The 22,604-nt window shown below is 43.5% G+C and overlaps 2 protein-coding genes across 2 annotated transcripts in view; one reads left to right on the top strand and one right to left on the bottom strand.

Moving 5' to 3' along the window:
* The window catches only part of LOC118215092, an 800,072-nt gene that overhangs the window by 314,952 nt on the left and 462,516 nt on the right, over positions 1 to 22,604 (bottom strand). The gene's annotated exons all lie outside the window — the stretch shown is intronic.
* Positions 410 to 2,461, top strand: LOC118215106. The gene is made up of 2 exons (XM_035395550.1): positions 410 to 1,965; positions 2,046 to 2,461. The coding sequence occupies exons 1-2, from the start codon at positions 829 to 831 to the stop codon at positions 2,082 to 2,084; spliced, it is 1,176 nt and encodes a 391-aa protein (XP_035251441.1). The 5' UTR covers positions 410 to 828; the 3' UTR covers positions 2,085 to 2,461.

Below are 22,604 nucleotides of genomic sequence, written 5' to 3'. Positions count from 1 at the left end.
GCAGCAGGCGACGTCGTCTCCACCAGATGCGAACGCGTTGCGAACCGGCTGCGAAGCTCGTGCGACACAAGCGAACTGAAGTGTAGTTTTTCACTTCTGTTCTATTTTTTCGGCTTGTCGCGCGTCACGATGGCCTGTTTATACACAGAAATATGCTCTAAAATGCTAGATATACATGCTCTGATTTATAGTTCATCCTTATATTAGACTACTGGGGGGGTGTCCGTAGTTCCCTCCCAGATATTTTATAAGCAGCTAAAAAAATACAAGCCTTTTCGTTTTTGTATTGTCCTTGCAGAAAGAAAAAAAAAAGACTGGAACCTGGGGAAAAGGCAAACTTACGCCGGGCACCCACCGCACGCGTCGCGTAAGCAGCATGGCGAAGCAGCACGGCGCGGCACGTAAAGTGCATTCTCCTCGGCGTGACTAGAGCTTCACTTCCGTCCCTCTGAGTAGCTAGTCTAAGTATTGTTTTGCTTGTTAGTTGTGTCTTGTGGCCTTAATTTGCCTTAGTTTCTTTAAATTAGTCGTCTTTGCTTGTTGCGTCGTCATATTAGTGATTTGTAGCCAGCTGTTTTTACCGGTTAAACTCCTAGTCTTGATTGATTGTCAGCTGTGCAATATTGGTAGTAATTTGTATCGCGTAAGTCTTTGATCGGTAACTTTGTTTCATCCCCGTTTTATCTGCGCAGCTGTTTTGGTTCAAGGTATTGTAAATTGCTTGTATTTGATCCGTTTAGAGCCGCTTATCGCTACATTATTTGAGTAATTACGCGGCACTTCAAATAGTGTTTCTGAGCGACGCTAGCGTCGCTCCTCCTCAGTTTTATGCAAGCTCTTCCCATCTCTGTCTGCTCTCTGCCCTACAGCACCCGGTTCCAAAGACGTGGCCCCCCTAAGCGACGGAACCCAGCTAACCTCTCCTACCCCCAGCTGTCTCCCTGCAATAACTGCACAGTTGCTGGAGGACTTTGGAACTGCCAGTCTGCTTCAAAGAAGGCTGATTTCATCTCAGCCTATGCCTCCCTGCTCTCCCTTGATTTCCTTGCCCTCACTGAGACATGGATCACCCCAGAGAACACTGCAACCCCTGCTGCCCTCTCCTCTTTCTTTTCATTCTCCCACACTCCCCGACCATCAGGCCGTGGTGGTGGCACTGGTCTCCTAATCTCTCCCTCCTGGAAATACTCAGCCCTACCTCTCTCTGACCTACCCCGATTCAGTTTTGAATACCATTCTGTTTCAATCACCTGTCCAACTAATCTATACATTGTTGTCATTTATCGCCCCCCAGGTCCACTGGGAAACTTCATCGATGAGCTGGATATCCTACTCAGCTCTTTCCCTGAGGACGGCACCCCACTGATCCTGCTTGGAGATTTCAACCTCCACCTGGAAACATCCCAGTCTTCAGCTGTCCTACATCTCCTCCACTCCTTTGACCTCTCCCTACAATCATCTCCCCCTACCCACAAGGCGGGCAACCTCCTCGACCTGGTTTTTCTGAGGAATAGCCCTTGCACCGATATCACTGTAACCCCTCTGCACACCTCTGACCACCACTTCGTTTCCTTCTCCCTCCCCCTTGCTCCCTCTCACCCACCTTCTCCCCCCACACCCACTGTATCTGTCCGCCGCAATCTCTGCTCCCTCTCAACCTCCTCTCTTGCTTCATCTGTCACTGCTGCCCTCCCTCCTCTCGAATCCTTCACTACCCTCCCCACTGATTCTGCATCCACCTCCCTACTTTCCTCCCTTACATCTGCTCTTGACTCCCTCTGCCCCACTGTCTCTAGGCCAACACGTCCATCTCCTCCCCGCCCGTGGATGTCCAATGCCATACGCACCTCCAGGGTTGGACTCCGTGCAGCAGAGAGGAAGTGGAGGACATCCAGAGATGCTTCAGACCTCTCTGCCTACCAATCCCTCCTTGCAGCGTTCTCCTCCACGGTGACTGCTGCCAAGGTAAACTACTATCAAACCAAAATCCATAACTACCGTTCTAACCCTCGGCAACTGTTTTCTGTCTTTTCCTCTCTCCTCAGCCAGCCATCTGCACGCCCTCAGTCCTCGCTCACTGCTGACGACTTTGCAACCTTCTTTGACGAGAAGATTGCAGTCATCCGCAACTCCTTCTGCACTCCACCTCACCCTATGCTCCCCTCCCCTTGTCTCTCCACTCCTCTGCTTACGGTCACTGGCTCCCAACTCCCCACCCCTCAATCTGTACTCTCCCCCTCCCTCACCATTTCCCCTTGTTTCTCCGACTTCTCTCCCCTCACCGATTCTGAGGTTTCACAACTCCTACTTTCCCATCGCCCCACAACCTGTGCCCTTGACCCCATTCCCTCACCACTCCTCCAGGCAATCTCACCCGAGATTCTCCCATTCATCACCTCCCTGGTTAACTCCTCCCTGACATCCGGCTGCTTCCCGTCAACCTTCAAGAAGGCCCTCATCTCCCCCCTCCTGAAAAAGACCACACTAGACCCCTCCATCATTGGGAACTACAGACCGGTATCTCTCCTTCCATTTCTGTCAAAAACCATTGAACGTGCTGCATCAAATCAACTCTCTGTGTTTCTTTCACAGAATGAGCTCCTCGATCCCCATCAGTCTGGATTCAGACCAGGCCACTCGACAGAGACCGCACTCCTCTCTGTCAACGAAGCTCTCCACGCAGCCCGAGCAGCCTCCCTCTCCTCCGTCTTATTACTTCTGGACCTATCGGCAGCCTTCGACACAGTCGACCACCCCACCCTCCTGTCCTCCCTATCTGCAATGGGGATCTGTGGCACAGTCCTCAATTGGATTGAGTCTTACCTCTCAGATCGCTCCTTCCAGGTAGCCTGGGCTGGTAAAGTATCTGCGCCACACCCCCTCATCACCGGAGTCCCACAGGGCTCGGTCCTTGGTCCTCTCCTCTTCTCTCTCTACACCCAGTCCCTTGGCCCTGTCATCACAGCTCATGGTATGTCTTACCATTGCTATGCTGATGACACACAACTGTTTCTCTCCTTCCCACCCTCTGACACACAGGTCTCAGCCCGCATCACTGCCTGCCTGAGTGATATTCAGAGCTGGATGGTCCGCCACCATCTCAAGCTCAATCCAGGTAAGACAGAGCTCATTTATATTCCGGCTCTTAACTCCCCTCTCTCTGATCTCTCTATCTCCCTAGGTAATACCATCCTCACACCATCACCCTCAACTAGAAACCTTGGCGTGGTGATGGACAACAGACTGTCCCTCACCGAGCACATTTCAGCAGTGACACGTTCATGCAGGTTCTTCCTGTATAACATCCGGAGGATCCGCCCCTTCCTCACAACTTACTCAACCCAACTCCTCGTCCAGGCAGTGGTCCTGTCCCGCCTGGACTACTGTAACTCCCTGCTTGCTGGCCTCCCAGCATCATCTATCAGACCCCTGCAACTCATCCAGAACGCAGCAGCGCGTCTGGTCTTCAACCTCCCCAGACATTCCCACGTTACCCCCCTGCTCACCACCCTCCACTGGCTCCCCGTGATGGCTCGCATCAAATTTAAAACATTAGTGCTTGCCTTCAAAGCAGCCAGGGGGTCAGCCCCTCCCTATCTACGTCAACTCATCAGACCCTACACCCCAGCTAGACCTCTCCGTTCTGCTGCCACATGTCGCCTGGTCCCTGCCCCGGCTCGCACCAGCACCCGGTCACGCCTCCTGTCTGTTCTAGCCCCACGGTGGTGGAATGACCTTCCTGTGCAAGTCAGAACAGCAGAGACCCTGGCCGTCTTCAAACGTAGACTGAAGACTCACCTCTTCAAGCTACATCTCACCTCATCACCCCCCACTACCCTCTAACATTTTTTTTTTTTCTAAAAAAAAAAAAAAAAAAAAAAAAAAAAATTAGGGTGTACAATTCACACTTATACCTAAGCAAAGTTATACCTATTGTAGCTCTCTTGCAGGAATGTTGTAAAGCACTTGTCTCTGAGTTTTGTAATGCACTTGTTGTAAGTCGCTCTGGATAAGAGCGTCTGCTAAGAACCTATAATGTAATGTAATGTAATGTACCGTGTCTCCACTGGTTCCGTTTGTGTCGCGCAAAGGCTTGCTTAAAGCTTTATATTCCTAGTAGCTCTCGCAGTCTGCAGTGGGATTACATCATGTATTTCACGTTTGTTCACGACTGTTGATTATGGGTAAGTGAATACTTGGTGAGAGACCTTTTTCAGTCTGTTAATATGGTAATATTTTTTAACACATGTAAATACGTGAGAAAGTAAACGCTTTAAAGAATTACCATAAGCTTAAATCGCAATGTAGCCTACATAATCAATCTCAAACTGCATTAATTGATTTGCTTGGTTAACAAGCGTGCCAACTTTATGAAGAATATGTAATGATCATAATAATAATAATAATAATAAATAATCCATAATCAACCATTGGGAATTCCCGCGTCGTCGTCTTATTCACGTCAAAACATTTATATGATCATATTTAGTAAAATTGGTTAATCGTCAAAAAGATAGCGTAACAGTTTAAACTTGAAGGGATATGAACACCACAACGTCATGAACACCGGAAGCTTTGAAGTACAAGTGCAATAAAGGCTTGCTTACAACTTCATTTATAAAATAGGTGCATTTTCATCGGCAAGACCACTAAATCTGATTTTTAAAGCTCTGTGGATTATCTGATTTTATTAACAAGCCCTTTTTGAAAGCACGGCGAACGAATACATCGGAAAAGTCAAATAGGCTGAGCAATGGTTGGTTAAAACCTACCTTCCAACACTCGAGCTAACAAACCACTGCTCAGTGCATTCACTTCTACATCATTCAATAGGCTACGTCTTTCTGTGGTGTATTTTAAAATTTACCCCACCCCCTCTGCAAAATAAGATAGCGAAACTAAGTTTGCCTTTTTCCCAGGTTCCAGTTTTAATTTTTTTTTTCCTGTCAGGACAATAGAAAAACGAAAAGGCTTGTATTTTTTAGCTGCTTATAAAATATCTGGTTTTATCTTGTTCTCCACTACTGCAAGAGGGAACTAGGGACACACCCCCAGTAATATAAGGATGAAATATAAATCAGAGCATGTATACCTAGCATTTTAGAGCATATTTCTGTGTATAAACAGGCCATTGTGACACGCGACAAGCCGAAAAAATAGAACAGAAGCGAAAAACTACGATTCAGTTCGCTTGTGTCGCGCGAGCTTCGCAGCCGGTTAGCGACGCGTTCGCATCTGGTGGAGACGACGTCGCCCGCTGCCGTTGTAATAACAGTACTTCAACTACGCTTCAGTGCGCTCGCGGTCGATACGCGTGCGTTGGGTGCCCGGCTTTAGTTTTGCTATCTTATTTTGCGGAGGGGGTGGGGTAAATTTGAAAATACACCACAGAAAGACGTAGCCTATTGAATTATGTAGAAGTGAATGCACCGAGCAGCGGTTTGTTAGCTCGAGTGTTGGAAGGTAGTTTTTAACCAACCATTGCTCAGCCTATTTGACTTCTCCGATGTATTCGTTCGCCGTGCTTTCAAAAAGGCCTTAATAAAAATCAGATAATCCACAGAGCTTTAAAAAATCAGATTATTTAGTGGTCTTGTCGATGAAAATGCACCTATTTTATAAATGAAGTTGTAAGCAAGCCTTCATTGCACTTGTACTTCAAAGCTTCCGGTGTTCATGGCATTGTGGTGTTCATATCCCTTCAAGATTAAACTGTTACGCTATCTTTTTGATGATTAGCTGATTTTGCTAAATCTGATCCTATAAATGTTTTGACGTGAATGACAAGACAACACGGGAATTCCCAATGGTTGATTACGGATTATTTATTATTATTATGATCATTACATATTTTTCATGAAATTGGCATGCTTGTTAACCAAGCAAATAAATTAATACAGTTTGAGATTGATTATTATGCAGGCTACGTTGCGATTTAAGCTTATGGTAATTCTTGAAAGCATTTACTTTCTCAGGTATTTACATGAGTTAACGAAATATTACCATATTAACAAACTGAAAAAGGTCTCTTACCAAGTATTCACTTAACCCATAATCAACAGTCGTGAACAAACGTGAAATACACAATGTAACGATGTAACACTGCAGACTGCAAGAACTGCTAGGAATATAGAGCTTTAAGCAAGCCTTTGCGCGACACGAACGGAACCAGTGTAGACACACTACGCGCCGCGCCGTGCTGCTTACGCGCCGCTTACGCTACGCGTGCGGTGGGTGCCTGGCGTAAGAAAGCCGTTACCAAGACTGCCGCGAAAGGCGGAAAGAAACGCAGAAAGAGCAGGGAGGAGAGCTATGCTATCTATGTATACAAGCGCGTTATTGGTTTGTATTGGGATGGCAGGTATGCCATCCCGCCAAGTTACGCCTTGGCGGGGGCATGCCCCCATACCTATACAGCACCGAGAGTTTGGCACTTTTCAGGGTTCCCCACAGAAATAACCACAACAGCCACAGACACTCAGCCCTTAAAAACATTAAATTCTGTACATTCTGACCCCATTTCAACAAACAGAACTCATAAACAACTTCACATGTCCACACAATAAAGCCCCAAACTAAGGGGATTTTGCGTTTTCTCCTTCTTCTTCTCTTTCTTCTTCTCATTCTTATTTTTCCTGCCGCCTTTCCCACTAACAACATGTCTCCCCATTGGACATTTCACTGACACCAGCCAAATCTTCTTCACCTACACGACCCAATCAAAAACGCGCATACACACGCAAAATACCGATACCTTTCTACTCTGAAACATTTGCAGGGTAAATAGCTAGTCCGCCTGTGGCCTAGTGGGCAAGGTTACAGTCTTGAGAACACGGGGTCGTAGATTCAAGCCCAGCTTGGAACACGTTTCTTTAACCTGCTTCAACCCTCACTAATAATTGTCTACTACTTATCAATTATTGCTTTTGCACCATATCTACCTGCCGTTCACCGTTCAGTTATTAACCAGCTACAATATTGCTAAGCCATATGGATTAAACGGGAGCTAATCTGTGTTTACTGGCCTGTGATCTTTAAAACCACCGGCAGGTTTGCTAATGATATTTCACGCATTGCATAGCTATGGCATGGTGCTGCACTAACGAAGTCACAGACTGGTAAACCTCCGGTTTAAGGCTTGAATCACGACTCGCCCTCAGGCAGACCATTTCCTCTTTTATACAAACGTTTTCTTACGGTTATATTTCCTTTACCAAAACTCACTCACGGCCACCCATATGCATTTCATGACGGCAAATGTATTCCTTTTATTAAAAAGTTACACCAGTTCACCGCTGTGCCATTTCTACGAACTATATTTCTTCACTTGGCTACCGTACAAAACCTTCTTATCAGCAAACGCCACGTTTGTACATTCATGTTACCTCGCCCTGTTCTCTATCTAGCCACATAGGCTACAAACAACTACGTATGTATGTTCTGCAACTCCGCAGTATAAACAGCTAGTCTGCCCGTGGCCTAGTGGGCAAGGTTACAGTCTTGGGAACATGGGGTCTTAGGTTAAAACCCAGCTAGGAACACGTTTCCTTAACCTGCTTCGACCCTCACTAATTATTGTCTACTACTTATCAATTATTGCTTTTGCACCATATCTACCCGCCGTTCACCGTTCAGTTATTAACCGGCTACAATATTGCTAAGCCATATGCATTATGACTTACCGTCTGTACGTTCAGTTATTAACCGGCTACAATATTGCTAAGCCATATGGATTCAACGGGAGCTCTTCTGTGCTTACTGGCCTGTGTTCTTTTTTAAAACCACCGGCAGGTTTGCTAATGATATTTCACTCACTGCATAGCTACGGCATGGTGCTGCACTAACGAAGTCACGGGCTGGTAAACCTCCGGTTGAAAGCTTGAATCCCGACTCGCCCTCAGGCAGATCATTTCCTCTTTTACACTAACATTTTCTTACGCTTACATTTGCTTTACCAAAACTCACTCACGGCCACCCATATGCATTTCATGACGCAAATGTATTCCTTTTATTAAAAAGTTACACCAGTTCACCACTGTGCCATTTCCACTAACTATATTTCTTCACTTGGCTACCGTACAAAACCTTCATATCAGCAAACGCCACGTTTCTACATTCATGTTACCTCGCCCTGTTCTCTATCTAGCCACATAGGCTACAAACAATTACTACGTCTGTACGTTCTGCAACTCCGCATTAAAACATTACATCTAAAATCATGATTCACTCATAAGTATAACTACTAGCACTGAACATGAGAAAAACACATTTGTGCGATAGATTGCACACGTTATTTAACCCTCCACTTCAACAACGAACATTAAATACAGACTGTTATATGTACCGTTTGATAAGGAAACTAAGCTCGCTCATGGTCACTTCATTTACTTCGCACTATAGTCTGTGATCATGTCAACCTTCACCTACATGCCCATTCTGCTAAAAAAACAAACATGTTGTTTCAACTACGCAATTTCATCATTTCGCCTAATTTATCTCACACTTGTTATTTTCTCATATGCAAAGCCTGCTGGGACATATGCGTCTGCTCCTATTCTCCACTATCAACTTTTCCGGTTCTAGCTTAACAAAACAGCAAAGAGGATTCCTACCTGCAGATAAGCCTATCAAAATGCCTTATAAACCTTACAAACACTAAAAGTGCATCTTCACGAAATAACAGACAACGGAGCAGGACAGAAGGGTACACAAGTTGCGACCTAGGCAGCTCTAATTCTACGGGCTTGCTGATTCTTTTGTCAATCAAGGCTCGTTGGATGCCCGTCAAATCCGTGAGTAGCCTACATAGCTACACCCTGCCATATTTAACCTTTTCTGATGCGTTTACAATTACGCCACCGCACCATTTGTCACAGCCACTGTTTTACATATATAGCAAACCGAAACTGCTAAACGTACACGCTCTTCAGACTGTACAAATTCACACAATGATAGCCATAATTCACAACCGTTTCTTACAGGGTCACTTCGCATTTCTCACTCCCGTAATAAAACGCTTTGCAAAAAGAAATGATATCTCATAAAAAACACGTTTTCAACGTACAAAAATGCCAAGTTACTCAAAAGTATTGATATCAAAATGACGCCAAGTTACGGTACTACAAACAATATAGGCTATCTTGCCTCACCGAAATTTAATAACATGTATTCCAAAGCAATGCTACCCAGTATTTCCTCAATTCTTTAAAGTCACTTGGCCCTGTGTTTTGTAACCTTACCATATTACAATGTCATGCAAACGTTGTGTCAGATCAAAGTGTCAAATATTTCGTATTGCCTCATTGAACACATGGAAATTCATGTAGAAAACTGCTGGTCAGTCACTACAGGAAGCATATTTCTCCAGAAAACATATGTTTATACTTGCTTCTGAACTGAATTTGACTAAATGTACAAGTGATTGTATATTTGCAACATACAATAAATACATGTAAAATACATATTGTACATACATACATAGAGAACTTCTTTATCCCCATGGGGACATTTCTCTCGCAGCATGTTACATTCACATTTACGAACAGACATTTATACCAAGAAACATACAATCATTCACACAACAGAAAGGCTGGCCACCAAAATACATACATACCAATACAAATTGGACATATAGATGCCTTTTCAATCAATCATGTGAGAAAGCCATCCACACATATGTTTGGCCTGTCCATGTACTGCACACTTATATACACACAGGGCCAAGTGACTTTAAAGAATTGAGGAAATACTGGGTAGCATTGCTTTGGAATACATGTTATTAAATTTCGGTGAGGCAAGATAGCCTATATTGTTTGTAGTACCGTAACTTGGCGTCATTTTGATATCAATACTTTTGAGTAACTTGGCATTTTTGTACGTTGAAAACGTGTTTTTTATGAGATTTATGTTAACGCGATATGAGCAGGAAATTATCCGGTCCCGACTTTGTTTCCATTAGAAAAAAACAAAAACATAACATTTCACAATTCATCAAAAACGGACTTGCATATAAAAATAAATCACCTAACACATCCCTTTACAAATAACACAAAGCTATATCTCTATTTCAGTCCATCAGTGTTTTTTTTAATTTTTTTTAAGGTCCAGTGTTCTTTTCCTTCTCACGGCATTTACGATTTGTTTTAAAAACAGTATCACTTTTTATGAAGATACTTTCCATTGTCGTTATACATCTGGTTTTCCCACTACTTGCAGTGGAGCAAATACACAACCAATATAGTTCCCTTTTTCTTGTCATTAAAATGTCAGTAAAATCCTGCAGTAAAGATTGTTTTCTGGTCACATTATGTCTAGCCCAATTCCTTTTAACTTGTCCCACACTTCTTTTGACCCATAGCAATCATTTAAAAAGTGTCCTATAGTTTCTCTCTCGGTACACTCTGGCATTGGGCAGGTCACTGTTTTCACAAAACAACTCCACTTTACCACTGCTCTTACGGTGAGTCTGCCATTCACTGTTAACCACATTTTGTCATGCATTTCCCCTGATATATATGTATCGTTTAAAAGTTATCAAATATTTTCTTTGTTCTTCTATACAATCTTTATAAATAACAAATCCACCATTTATATCATCGTTAATTAATTTACGGTGGGCTCCAGAATTATTGGCACCCTTGATGAATATGCAACAAAAATGCTAAACTACAAAATAATACAGTTATTGACATAAGCTTTATTTTCCAACATATGTAAACCAGTGTGCTTGATTAATGATTCATTGGAATCAACCAAAGTCTTTAATTAAAAATATATATATATTTCCCAAAAAAACAGGTTCCACAATTATTGGCACCCCTGGCTTAATACTTTGTGAAAACACCCCTGGCAAAGATGACAGCCAGGAGTCTTCCTATAATTTGTGATAAGGTTAGAGAACACATTTGGAGGGATTTTTTGTGACAGTACGGGGGGTGGGACCCAGGCGCAGAGTGGGAAAAAACACAGAACTCAAAAAGTTTATACGACAAGACTTTACTAAAAATAAAAAGCAAAACAACCAAAGAGCCACGAGGGGCATAAAACGAAAACTAAAAAAAAAACAGAACTACACCAGTACGGAAAACAAACGGCAAAAACGCACAGAAACACACAAGCGGAAACAAAGTAAGAAACACAAACCGGTCAAAAACATAGGCGGGAACAAAACAGATCTCAGGAACAAACACAGGAACAAGAAAATGAAAAAATCCAAAAACACCAGAACACCAGGGCATAGGCACGAACACATGGATTACGAACAAACAATCAGAGCGAACCACAAACAGGTAAAAAACGCAGGCAGGTACAAAGGGTCTGAAACATACGCAAGTCGGGAACAAACACAAGGAACCAGCACCCGAGTCAAGGGAACAGAGAACTTAAATAGACAGGGGTAACAAGACACAGGTGAACTCAAAAAACAATCAACCCAGAAAGAGGGGATAACAAGACACAGGTGGGAACAATGATGGGATAACGAGACAATTGAAAACAATCATACAATTAACAGGGGGGGGAGCAGGACACAAAACAGAAGTGCCGCCATCTGGCGGCCCAACAAGGGAAACACAGACAGGAAAACAGGACCATGACAGTACCCCCCCCCCCCAAGGGACGGCTCCTGACGTCCCAGGAGGCCGACCCGGGGAGGGAGTCAACAGAGGGTGGGGCTGGAGACCGGACTCAGGACTGGACAAGACAAGAACAGGGACAGAACACAGGAACAAGACTCTGGACCGGACTCTGACGGGGGAACAGGACTCAGACAGGAACAGGGACTGGACATAGAACTGGGGCAGGAACAGGACTGGACTGGACAGGACAAGAACAAGACAACAACAAGACTCGGGGCTGGACAGGGACTCAGGGCTGGACTGGGCTGGACAGGGACTCAGGGCTGGACTGGGACTCAGGGCTGGACAGGGACTCAGGGCTGGACAGGGACTCAGACTGGGGCGAGGCAGACGCACAGGACTGGACTGGGGCGAGGCAGATGCACAGAACTGGACTGGGGTGTGACTAGACAGAAACAACGCGACAAACACCGAACTAGTACATGACGAGACGAGACAGAACACTGGACTGGACCTATGACAGGAAGCGACAAGACTCAAGACAACAGACCACTGGACTGGACCTATGACAGGAAGCGACAAGACTCAAGACAACAGACAACACCAAGACCCTACATAAGATACCCACACAACACAGGACTGGGTACAAGACAAACACGGAGCGGAACAAAACACTACAAGGAACTAGACGGGCAAGGACACTACACAGGGGTGGACCAGGACTGACAAAACGGACTGACAGACACAGGAACAACACCAGGAGATCTACACGGACAGACAAAGGGACAAGCAGGCGGGGAGACACACGGCAAGACCAACAGACACACTAAGGGACAGACAGAGATGGAAGGAGAGGGGTGAACTATGACACACAGACTGACAAATAGGCAGACATGACAAAAAACATGTAGACTGACACACCGACAGACAGGCAGACAGTGTAATGTAATGTAATGTAATGAAGCACGAATGCCAGGGGGAGCACGAACGCCAGGGGAAGCACGAACGCCAGGGGGCAAGGTGTGGACACTAGGGGGAGCGAGAACACTAGGGGAAGAACGGACACAGGGGGGCGCGAGAACACTAGGGGGAGCACGAACGCCAGGGGGAGCGCGAACGCCAGGGGGAGCGCGAACGCCAGGGGGAGCGCGAACGCCAGGGGGAGCACGAACGCTAGGGGGCAAGGCAGGTGGCTTAGCCTGCGGGGCGGCCAGAGCAGTCCGCGGCGGGCCCTGCGGGACAACAGATGGGACAGTTGTCCTCTCCAGGGCTCTGGACGGCTCTGGAGGCCTCTCCGGGGCTCTGGACGGCTCCGGAGGCCCCCCCGGGACTCGAGGCGGATGCGGAGGCCCCCCTGGGGCTTGAGGCGGCTCCGGAGGCCCCCCCGGGGCTCGAGGCGCAAGTAAAGCCCGAAATTTGGGTGTAGCAGGCGGCCTCCGCGGAACAAGGGTCAGAGCAGGCGGACCCTCCAGGGCTCGGGGCGGTGCTGGAGGCCTCTCCGGGGCTCGAGGCTGCTCTGGAGGCCTCTCCGGGGCTCGAGGCGGCTCCGGGACTCGGGGCAGAGCAGGCCGTGAAGGCCCCTCCGGCACTTGGGGCAGAGCAGGCCGTGAAGGCCCCTCCGGCACTTGGGGCAGAGCAGGCCGTGAAGGCCCCTCCGGGACTTGGGGCAGAGCAGGCCGTGAAGGCCCTTCCTGGACCTGGGGTGGAGCAGGCCGAGGCCCCTGCCGTCTGGGCTGGGCAGGGGACAGGAACACAGACCCCAGCCGTAGGGAACCCGGCTGGGCAGGAGACAGGAACGCGGACCCCAGCCGTAGGGAACCAGGCTGGGCAGCCCGACGGGACCGACGGGACCCCCGCGGGCCGGACCCCGGAAAAATGGCAAGCCGAGACCCCTCAAAAGGGTCAGGATCCACCGGCTGATCAGCTGGAGGTCCGGCCGACCGGGAGGCAGCCCGACCACGGCGCCTCCGCGACCACCCGCCCCGGGCACTGGGAGGCTCAAGCTCCCACCAGCCCGATGGCATGTTAAACAAAAAAATAAAAATAAAAAAATAAACTCTGCTGGGTCCCAAATTGGCTGGTTCCTTCTGTCACGGTTCGGAGGGTGGGACCCAGGCGCAGAGTAACAAAAGACAAACTCAAACAGGCAAAATTAACAAAGATTTTACCAACAAAAAAGGCAAACAAACAGGGAACAGACAAGGGCACGATGGCCAAAACACAAACTCAAAAAATATCTAAATAAAACAGAAAACAAGAGGAACTCACAAACACAAGCAGGGCAGAACACGGGAAGGCAGAGCACAAGGGAAGGTCAAACAAAACACAAGTCAGGAACAAAATACAGGCAGGTACATACGGGTTGCAAACAGAATTCGGGAACAAACACAAGTCAGGAACAAAACACAAACAGGTAAAAAACGCAGGCAGGTACAAAGGGTCTGAAATATAAATTGGAAACAAACACAAGTCAGGAACAAAACACAAACAGGTAAAAAACGCAGGCAGGTACAAAGGGTCTGAAACATACATTGGAAACAAACACAAGTCAGGAACAAAACACAAACAGGTAAAAAACGCAGGCAGGTACAAAGGGTCTGAAACATACATTGGAAACAAACACAAGGAACCAGCACCCGAGTCAAGGGGACAAAGAACTTAAATAGACAAGGGGTAACAAGACACAGGTGAACTCAAAAAACAATCAAACCAGAAGGAGGGGATAACAAGACACAGGTGGGAACAATGATGGGATAACGAGACAATTGAAAACAATCATACAATTAACAGGGGGGGAGCAGGACACAAAACAGAAGTGCCGCCATCTGGCGGCCCAACAAGGGAAACACAGACAGGAAAACAGGACCATGACAGTTCCTTTAAGCCGCGTTTCCACCAAAATTACCCGGAACTTTCAGTCCCAGGAACTACTTTACCAGGAACTAAAAGGTTCCTTCAGCCAATGGTTGTCTGCGTTTCCACCAGGGTCTAAAGTACCGCGAAGATTAGGCAAATTAGCCCACTGACGTTGTCGTCGGTCCATCTGTCATATGATTTCTTCTGTAACCCCATACTACCACCGAAGTAGCCTACATTATTTTCTAATAATAACCGGGACAGCCCGGAGGGGTTTATTCCACTTATATACAACGGGTTACCAACAATGACTATATATGGTTACTTTTGTATTTATTGATTTTCATATATCCTCTCAAACACATTCATTAACAGCAGAAAACATGCACACGTTGTAAACAATTTGCTGTTTTATTACTTTCTCGTTGTCAATTCCATATAGGCTAATCGCAAAATGACAAGAATAGAACGAAAACTCGGACTTGCGTGAAAATGTAAATTAGTAGTGGTACAGCCACCGTTTGCTTTCCTTCGAAGTTACTGCTAGCCGAGCAGCGAAGTGTGCCCTCCAGATGCGAACCATGCACCATAAATGAGTCCATAGTCTTCCTGGTCTTTTCGTGGAATTGAAAAATGGCAGTAAAATTGAGTAAAATTACGGCAGTCTGAAAAAGCTAAAGCGAAGATTACTAGAATTAACCTGTTATTTTACCCGGATAAAAAGTGCGGAAGGTGATTTCCAGTTTGCTTGTACTGTATCACCAATGTTAATTATGCAGAACTACCGCATACCTCACATAACTGTATCAAACGTTTTGAGTCAATTACAACGGGCTAACAAAGAAAATCCGGAAGAAAATATTCAGCAACCGAATTAATCCGTTTGAATATTTTGGTAGCCTACGTAATATGCTGTCCCAGCACGAATGCTCAGCATTTTATAAAACGAATACTAAAGCAAGAAAAGAACAGAAGAGCACACGTTATAATTCCAAGACGTTGACAGGTTACAACCAAAAGTAGGCTACTGCGCCGCATAACATACAAGTTTGATTTGAAGTTATTATGAAAATAAATTGGTTTGCCGCTGCATATTTTCAAACATGGCGGGTAATGGCGGAAAATAAATACAACACAAATGCTACGAGTACTCGACCAATCAGAAATGTTCAGCGCTGCAAGCTCCACCCAAAAGGTTCCTGTACTTTCGGAAAGTACTACCCCCCGAGCAGGAACGTTTTGGGGGGTAAAACAAAGCCCCCAGAACTAAATTTAGACCCTAGTTCCTGCGGTGGAAACGCACTGAGTTCCTCAAAAGGTTCCTAGTTCCGGGGTATAGTTCCTGCGGTGGAAACGCGGCTTTAGACTGAGATGAACTAAATTAAGTACAATTGTATTGCCAATTTCATTTTGTTTGATTGGGATGGCAGGTATGCCATCCCGCCAAGTTACGCCTTGGCGGGGGCATGCCCCCATACCTATACAGCACCGAGAGTTTGGCACTTTTCAGGGTTCCCCACAGAAATAACCACAACAGCCACAGACACTCAGCCCTTAAAAACATTAAATTCTGTACATTCTGACCCCATTTCAACAGACAGAATTCATAAACAACTTCACATGTCCACACAATAAAGCCCCAAACTAAGGGGATTTTGCGTTTTCTCCTTCTTCTTCTTCTTCTTCTTCTTCTTCTTCTTCTCATTCTTATTTTTCCTGCCGCCTATCCCACTAACAACATGTCTCCCCATTGGACATTTCACTAACACCAGCCAAATCTGCCCTACACGACCCAATCAAAAACGCGCATACACACGAAAAATACCGATACATTTTTATTCTGAAACATTTCCCGTTCAAACAGCTAGTCCGCTTGTGGCCTAGTGGGTAAGGTTACAGTCTTGGGAACATGGGGTCCTAGGTTCAAGCCCAGCTTAGAACACGTTTCTTTAACCTGCTTCAACCCTCACTAATAATTGTCTACTAGCCTACTTATCAATTATTGCTTTTGCACCATATTTACCCGCCGTTCACCGTTCAGTTATTAACCGGCTACAATATTGCTAAGCCACATGGATTCAACGGGAGCTCTTCTGTGCTTACTGGCCTGTGTTCTTTAAAACCACCGGCAGGTTTGCTAATGATATTTCACGCATTGCATAGCTATGGCATTAGCTAACGAAGTCACGGCAAATGTATTCCTCTCATTAAAAAGTTACACCAGTTCACCACTGTGCCATTTCTATTAACTATATTTCTTCACTTGGCTACCGTACAAAACTTTCATATCAGCAAACGCCACGTTTCTATTTCTACATTCATGTTACCTCGCTCTGTTCTCTATCTAGCCACATACGCTACAAACAATTACTACTTATGTACATTCTGCAACTCCGCAATTTGAACAGCTAATCCATCCGTGGCCTAGTGGGTAAGGTTACAGGCTTGGGAACACTGGGTCGTATGTTCAAGCCCAGCTTGGAACACGTTTCTTTAACCTGCTTCGATCCTCACTAATAATTGTCTACTACTTCTTAATTATTGCTTTTGCACCATTTCTACCCGCCGTTGACCGTTCAGTTATTAACCGGCTACAATATTGCTAAGATATATGCATTATGACTTACCGTCTGTACGTTCAGTTATTAACCGGCTACAATATTGCTAAGCCATATGGATTCAACGGAAGCTCTTCTGTGCTTACTGGCTTGTGTTCTTCTTTAAAACCACCGGCAGGTTCGCTAATGATATTTCACGCATTGCATAGCTATGGCATTAGCTAACGAAGTCACAGACTGGTAAACCTCACTCACTCACGGCCACCCATGTGCATTTCATGACGCAAATGTATTCCTTTTATTTAAAAGTTACACCAGTTCACCACTGTGCCATTTCTACTAACTATATTTCTTCACTTGGCTACCGTACAAAACCTTAATATCAGCAAACGCCACGTTTCTACATTCCTGTTACCTCGCCCTGTTCTCTATCTACCCACATACGCTACAAACAATTAGTACTTATGTACATTCCGCAACTCCGCAGGTTGAACAGCTAATCCGTCTGTGGCCTAGTGGGTAAGCTTACAGGCTTGGGAACACTGGGTCGCATGTTCAAGCCCAGCTTGGAACCAGTTTCTTTAACTTGCTTCGACCCTCACTAATAATTGTCTACTACTTCTTAATTATTGCTTTTGCACCATATCTACCCGCCGTTCACCGTTCAGTTATTAACCGGCTACAATATTGCTAAGATATATGCATTATGACTTACCGTCTGTACGTTCAGTTATTGACCGGCTAAAATATTGCTAAGCCATATGGATTCAACGGAAGCTCTTCTGTGCTTACTGGCTTGTGTTCTTCTTTAAAACTACCGGCAGGTTCGCTAATGATATTTCACGCATTGCATAGCTATGGCATTAGCTAACAAAGTCACAGACTGGTAAACCTCACTCACTCACGGCCACCCATATGCATTTCATGACGCAAATGTATTCCTTTTATTTAAAAGTTACACCGGTTCACCACTGTGCCATTTCTACTAACTATATTTCTTCACTTGGCTACCGTACAAAACCTTAATATCAGCAAACGCCACGTTTCTACATTCATGTTACCTCGCCCTGTTCTCTATCTAGCCACACAGGCTACACACAATTACTACGTATGTACGTTCTGCAACTCCGCATTAAAACATTACATTTAAAATCATGATTCACTCATAAGTATAACTACTAGCACTGAACATGAGAAAAACACATTCGTGCAATAGATTACATTACAGGTAAATAATGTGTGCAATGTTATTTGACCCTCCACTTCAACAACCAATGTTCAATACCGACTGTTATATATACCATTTGATAAGGAATATAAGCTCGCTCATGGTCACTCCATTTACTTCGCACTATACTCGGTGATCATGTCAACCTTCACCTACATGCCCATTCTGCTAAAAACATATTGTTTCAACTACGGAATTTCGTAATTTCATTTTAATTTCTCTCGCACTGTTGTTATTCTCTCATATGCAAAGCCTGCTGGGACATATGCGTCTGCTCCTATTCTCCACTATCATGTTTTCCGGTTCTAGTTTAGCAAAACGGCGAAGAGGATTCCTACCTGCAGATTAGCCTATAAAAATGCCTTATAAACCTTACAAACACTAAAAGTGCATCTCCACGAAATAACAGACAATGGAGCAGGACAGAAGGATAAACCTTACAAACACTAATAGTGCATCTCCACGAAATAACAGACAACGGAGCAGGACAGAAGGCTACACAAGTTGCGACCTAGGGAGTTATAATTCTACGGGCGTGTTGATTATTTTGTCAGTCAAGGCTCGTTGGATGGACGTCAAATCCGTGAGTACATACCATATTCCATCTGCGTTTCTGATGCGTTTACGCTTACGCCACTGCATCCTATCTCACAGCCACTGTTTTACATATATAGCAAACCGAAACTGCTGAACGGTACACGCTCATCAGACTGTACAGATTCACACAACGATAGCCATAATCCACAACCGTTTCTTGCAGGGTCGCATTTCTCACTCTCATAATAAAACGCTTTGCAAAAAGAACTGATATCTCATAAAAAACACGTTTTCAACGTACAAAAATGCCAAGTTACTAAAAAGTATTGATATCAAAATGACGCCAAGTTACGATACTACAAACAATATAGGCTATCTTGCCTCACCGAAATGACATAAGATGTATCTCAAAGCAATGCTACCCAATATTTCCTCAGTTCTTTCAAGTCACTTGGCCCTGTGTTTTCTAATCTTACCATTTCTCAATGTCATGCAAACTTTCTGTCAGATCAAAGAGACAAATATTTCGAATTGCCTCATGGAACACATTGAACATTGTACATTGAAATTAATGTATAAATTAATTAATGTACAGAACTGCTGCTGAGCAACGACAGGAAGCACATTTCTCCAGAAAACATGTTTATACTTGCTTCTGAACTGAATTTGAGTACATGTGCAAGTTATTGTATATTTGCTACATACAATAAATACTGCATGTAAAACACATATTGTACATACATACATAGAGAACTTCTTTATCCGCATGGGGACATTTCCCTGGCAGCATCTTACATTCACATTCACGAACACACTTGTACCAAGAAACATACTATCATTCACGCAACAGAAAGCCTGGGCAGCGAAATACATAGGCCTACATACCAATACAAATTGGACATACACACACCTATTCAATCAATCTTGACTGTGAGAGAGCCATCCACACATATATTTGGCCTGTTCATGTAGTGCATGCTTATACACAGGGCCAAGTGACTTGAAAGAACTGAGGAAATATTGGGTAGCATTGCTTTGAGATACATCTTATGTCATTTCGGTGAGGCAAGATAGCCTATATTGTTTGTAGTATCGTAACTTGGCGTCATTTTGATATCAATACTTTTTAGTAACTTGGCATTTTTGTACGTTGAAAACGTGTTTTTTATGAGATTTTACTTACAATAATTGTTAGGGGTGTCAATAATTATGGCACCTATGGTTTTCAGAAAAAATTAGATCACTGAATAAAAAACATTGAAGCATGAGAGTAAATGTATTTAAATAAAAGTATCTAGTTTTCCCATATGTTTTAACATAACATATAGATTATTATCTGTGTCATTTATTATATGCAGCATTTTTTCTTCATTTTTATTAAGGGTGCCAATAATTCTGCAGTCCACTGTATGTATAACCTTATTGGTCTATGTGCCCCAGTTAATGCCTAACCCTTTGTGCTTTTCAATAAAATAATTGTATACCAGTTTATAATATGGCACAACCTTCCTTTTTGGGCCTTTTTTTCTGTTTCCAATGTTCTATATCTCTGACCCAGGCTAATATTCTTAATATTCCGTTAAAAATATTTTTACAGAATGTTATTTTCAGTTTGATACCGATTTCTATTGCTCTGAGACCTCCACATTCTGTGCTCTTGTGCATTATTTCTCTTTTTGTTACCTCTATATTATTTTCCCATATTAATTTTACACTGAGTTTATTTATCCTGAAAATATACTGGCCCGGTAAAGGAAAAACTGTCGCAAGGAACATTAATTTGGACAAAATGCAAGTTTTCACAATACCTATCCTAGATTTATGACAGTTGTCTCTATGCTTCCATTTCTCCGTTTCTTCTGGAACCTCAGTCTCTTTCTATTCCCAGTTTTTAGTAACACAATTGTCTGAACTTTATGTATCACCCAAGGATTTTAATTTTATCCTTGTCTTTTACAGTCTACAGTCAAAGCAGGTTTATCCCCTTCTTCACCAATCCAAACACACTCCGTCTTTGCATGATTTAGTTCCTGCTACATTTTCATACAATTGAAACTGCTCAATGATCCCGTCCATTTTATTTGGTTTTTTAATAAAAACCGTTATGTCATCTTCATAGGCGGTAACCTTGTCACGGATAGGCGAGGGAATGGGCTCAAATGCAGAGCTTAAAAAACCCAAGAACTCCAAAAGGGAAATTCAGACTTCAATAACAATCTGAAGAACAAACGCAGATAACCAAAAAAATGCCTCGCAGAGCAAATCCCAAAAACAGAAAACAGAAAATCCAAAAATCACAAAAAAGTCAAACAGGCAGGGCAGAAACCGGCGAACAAAAACAGGCACGGGGAAACACGGGCAAACTCTCACGCAACACGGAGGCAGGAACACAGACAGACACTCGGTGCAAAACACACATGGAAACACAAGTGAAAACACAAGGAACCAGCACCCGAGTCAGGGAAGAAGAAGACTTAAATAGACAAGACCCTAAAGAGACGCAGGAGGGCACAATGCACAATCAGACCACAGAGGGAAGGGATAACTAGACACAACTGAAAAACAATAGAATAATTGGAACCAATAAAACAATCAAACAGGGAAAAGGAACAAAACTACCGCCATCTGGCAGCCCAAAAAAGGAAAAAGAGAAACAAAAAGACAGAACCATGACAAACCTTTAAAGGCTGTACATTACTGGTGCATTGCACTCCAGTCAAATTTATATTACTTTTTATTTTATGTAGTAGTGGACTAATAGCAATGACAAACAAAGCCACACTTAAAGGGCACCCTTGTTTAACTCCTCTAAAGATCTCAAAGGATTCCATCAAACCCCCATTCACTTTAACCCTCAGCTGTGACTTCACATAAAGCAGTTTCACAAGATTTATAAAATCAACAGGAAAGCCACGGTTTTCGGCTTTTTAAAAGTGCTTTATTAAATTTTCAGACACATTGCATGTTACAAATCTCACAAAGACATTAAAGACAACAAAATATTACAAAATCAACATCACCATTAAAATATTTACAAAAATTCAAAATTTTTCAAAAATTCAAAAATTATTACAAAATTATTTTGTAATAATACCCAATAGTGTCTCAGATTCCATTTTGGTTTTAACATCACTTAAATATTGTTATATCGCCTCCTTTTCTACTAAAATTTATTTGTACATTTCTTTAAAGAGCTTAACAATTGTTTCTCTAATCTCCGAATCATCATTTCCAACTGTCCCATCATCCATTTTTACACCCTTTAAACATTTTCCTTCCTGTCTTTCTCTGTACTTCTGAATGATTTTCTTTATATTTGAACCTTCATCAGCATTAACATTGTAACCCGCTTGCATCCCATTGTTTGTTAAAAACTCATTATTACAGTTATCTAACTCTTAATGCCTTCAAAATGAATTTCTTCTTGCACTGTCCAAATACTTTTAGTCTTTAGGGTCAATATATGTTTCCAAGAATTAATTATATTTCCTATTTTGTTCTTAGTTTAATGATTTACATTTATATATAAGCAATTTTAAAATCTGTTTCTTCACAATAGGCTATCCCACAACTCTACACTAGACTTTGTTAAAACCTTTGTTTTTCTCTTTGAATTTCTTTTCTTTTTTTAACTTTTTATTCTGCAACCAAGGATTGATTTTTCAAACAATTTACATTTAGTTTCCAGTAATTAATTATTTTGTCACCTTCCATTATAACGATACTCCTCACACCAAGGTGGTCTGAATATATGCAGACCGCTGTTGAGTACAACCTCAGCTGCATATTATTTGAATACAGTCCATCAAATGTGTAGTTACTTGCTAACAGCATGTTATGAACACGCAG

This window comes from Anguilla anguilla, chromosome 16 (assembly GCF_013347855.1).
Source record: "Anguilla anguilla isolate fAngAng1 chromosome 16, fAngAng1.pri, whole genome shotgun sequence".
NCBI classification, from domain to species: Eukaryota; Metazoa; Chordata; class Actinopteri; order Anguilliformes; family Anguillidae; genus Anguilla; species Anguilla anguilla.
This window is presented reverse-complemented; position numbering and strand designations above follow the sequence as displayed.

Excerpts from the sequence above, each read along its gene's own strand:
- LOC118215106 (XM_035395550.1), top strand. The coding sequence starts at position 829 with ATGCAAGCTCTTCCCATCTCTGTCTGCTCTCTGCCCTACAGCACCCGG. Across the intron at positions 1,966-2,045 it reads CCACGGTGACTGCTGCCAAG|CCAGCCATCTGCACGCCCTC; the intron begins GTAAACTACTAT and ends CTCTCTCCTCAG.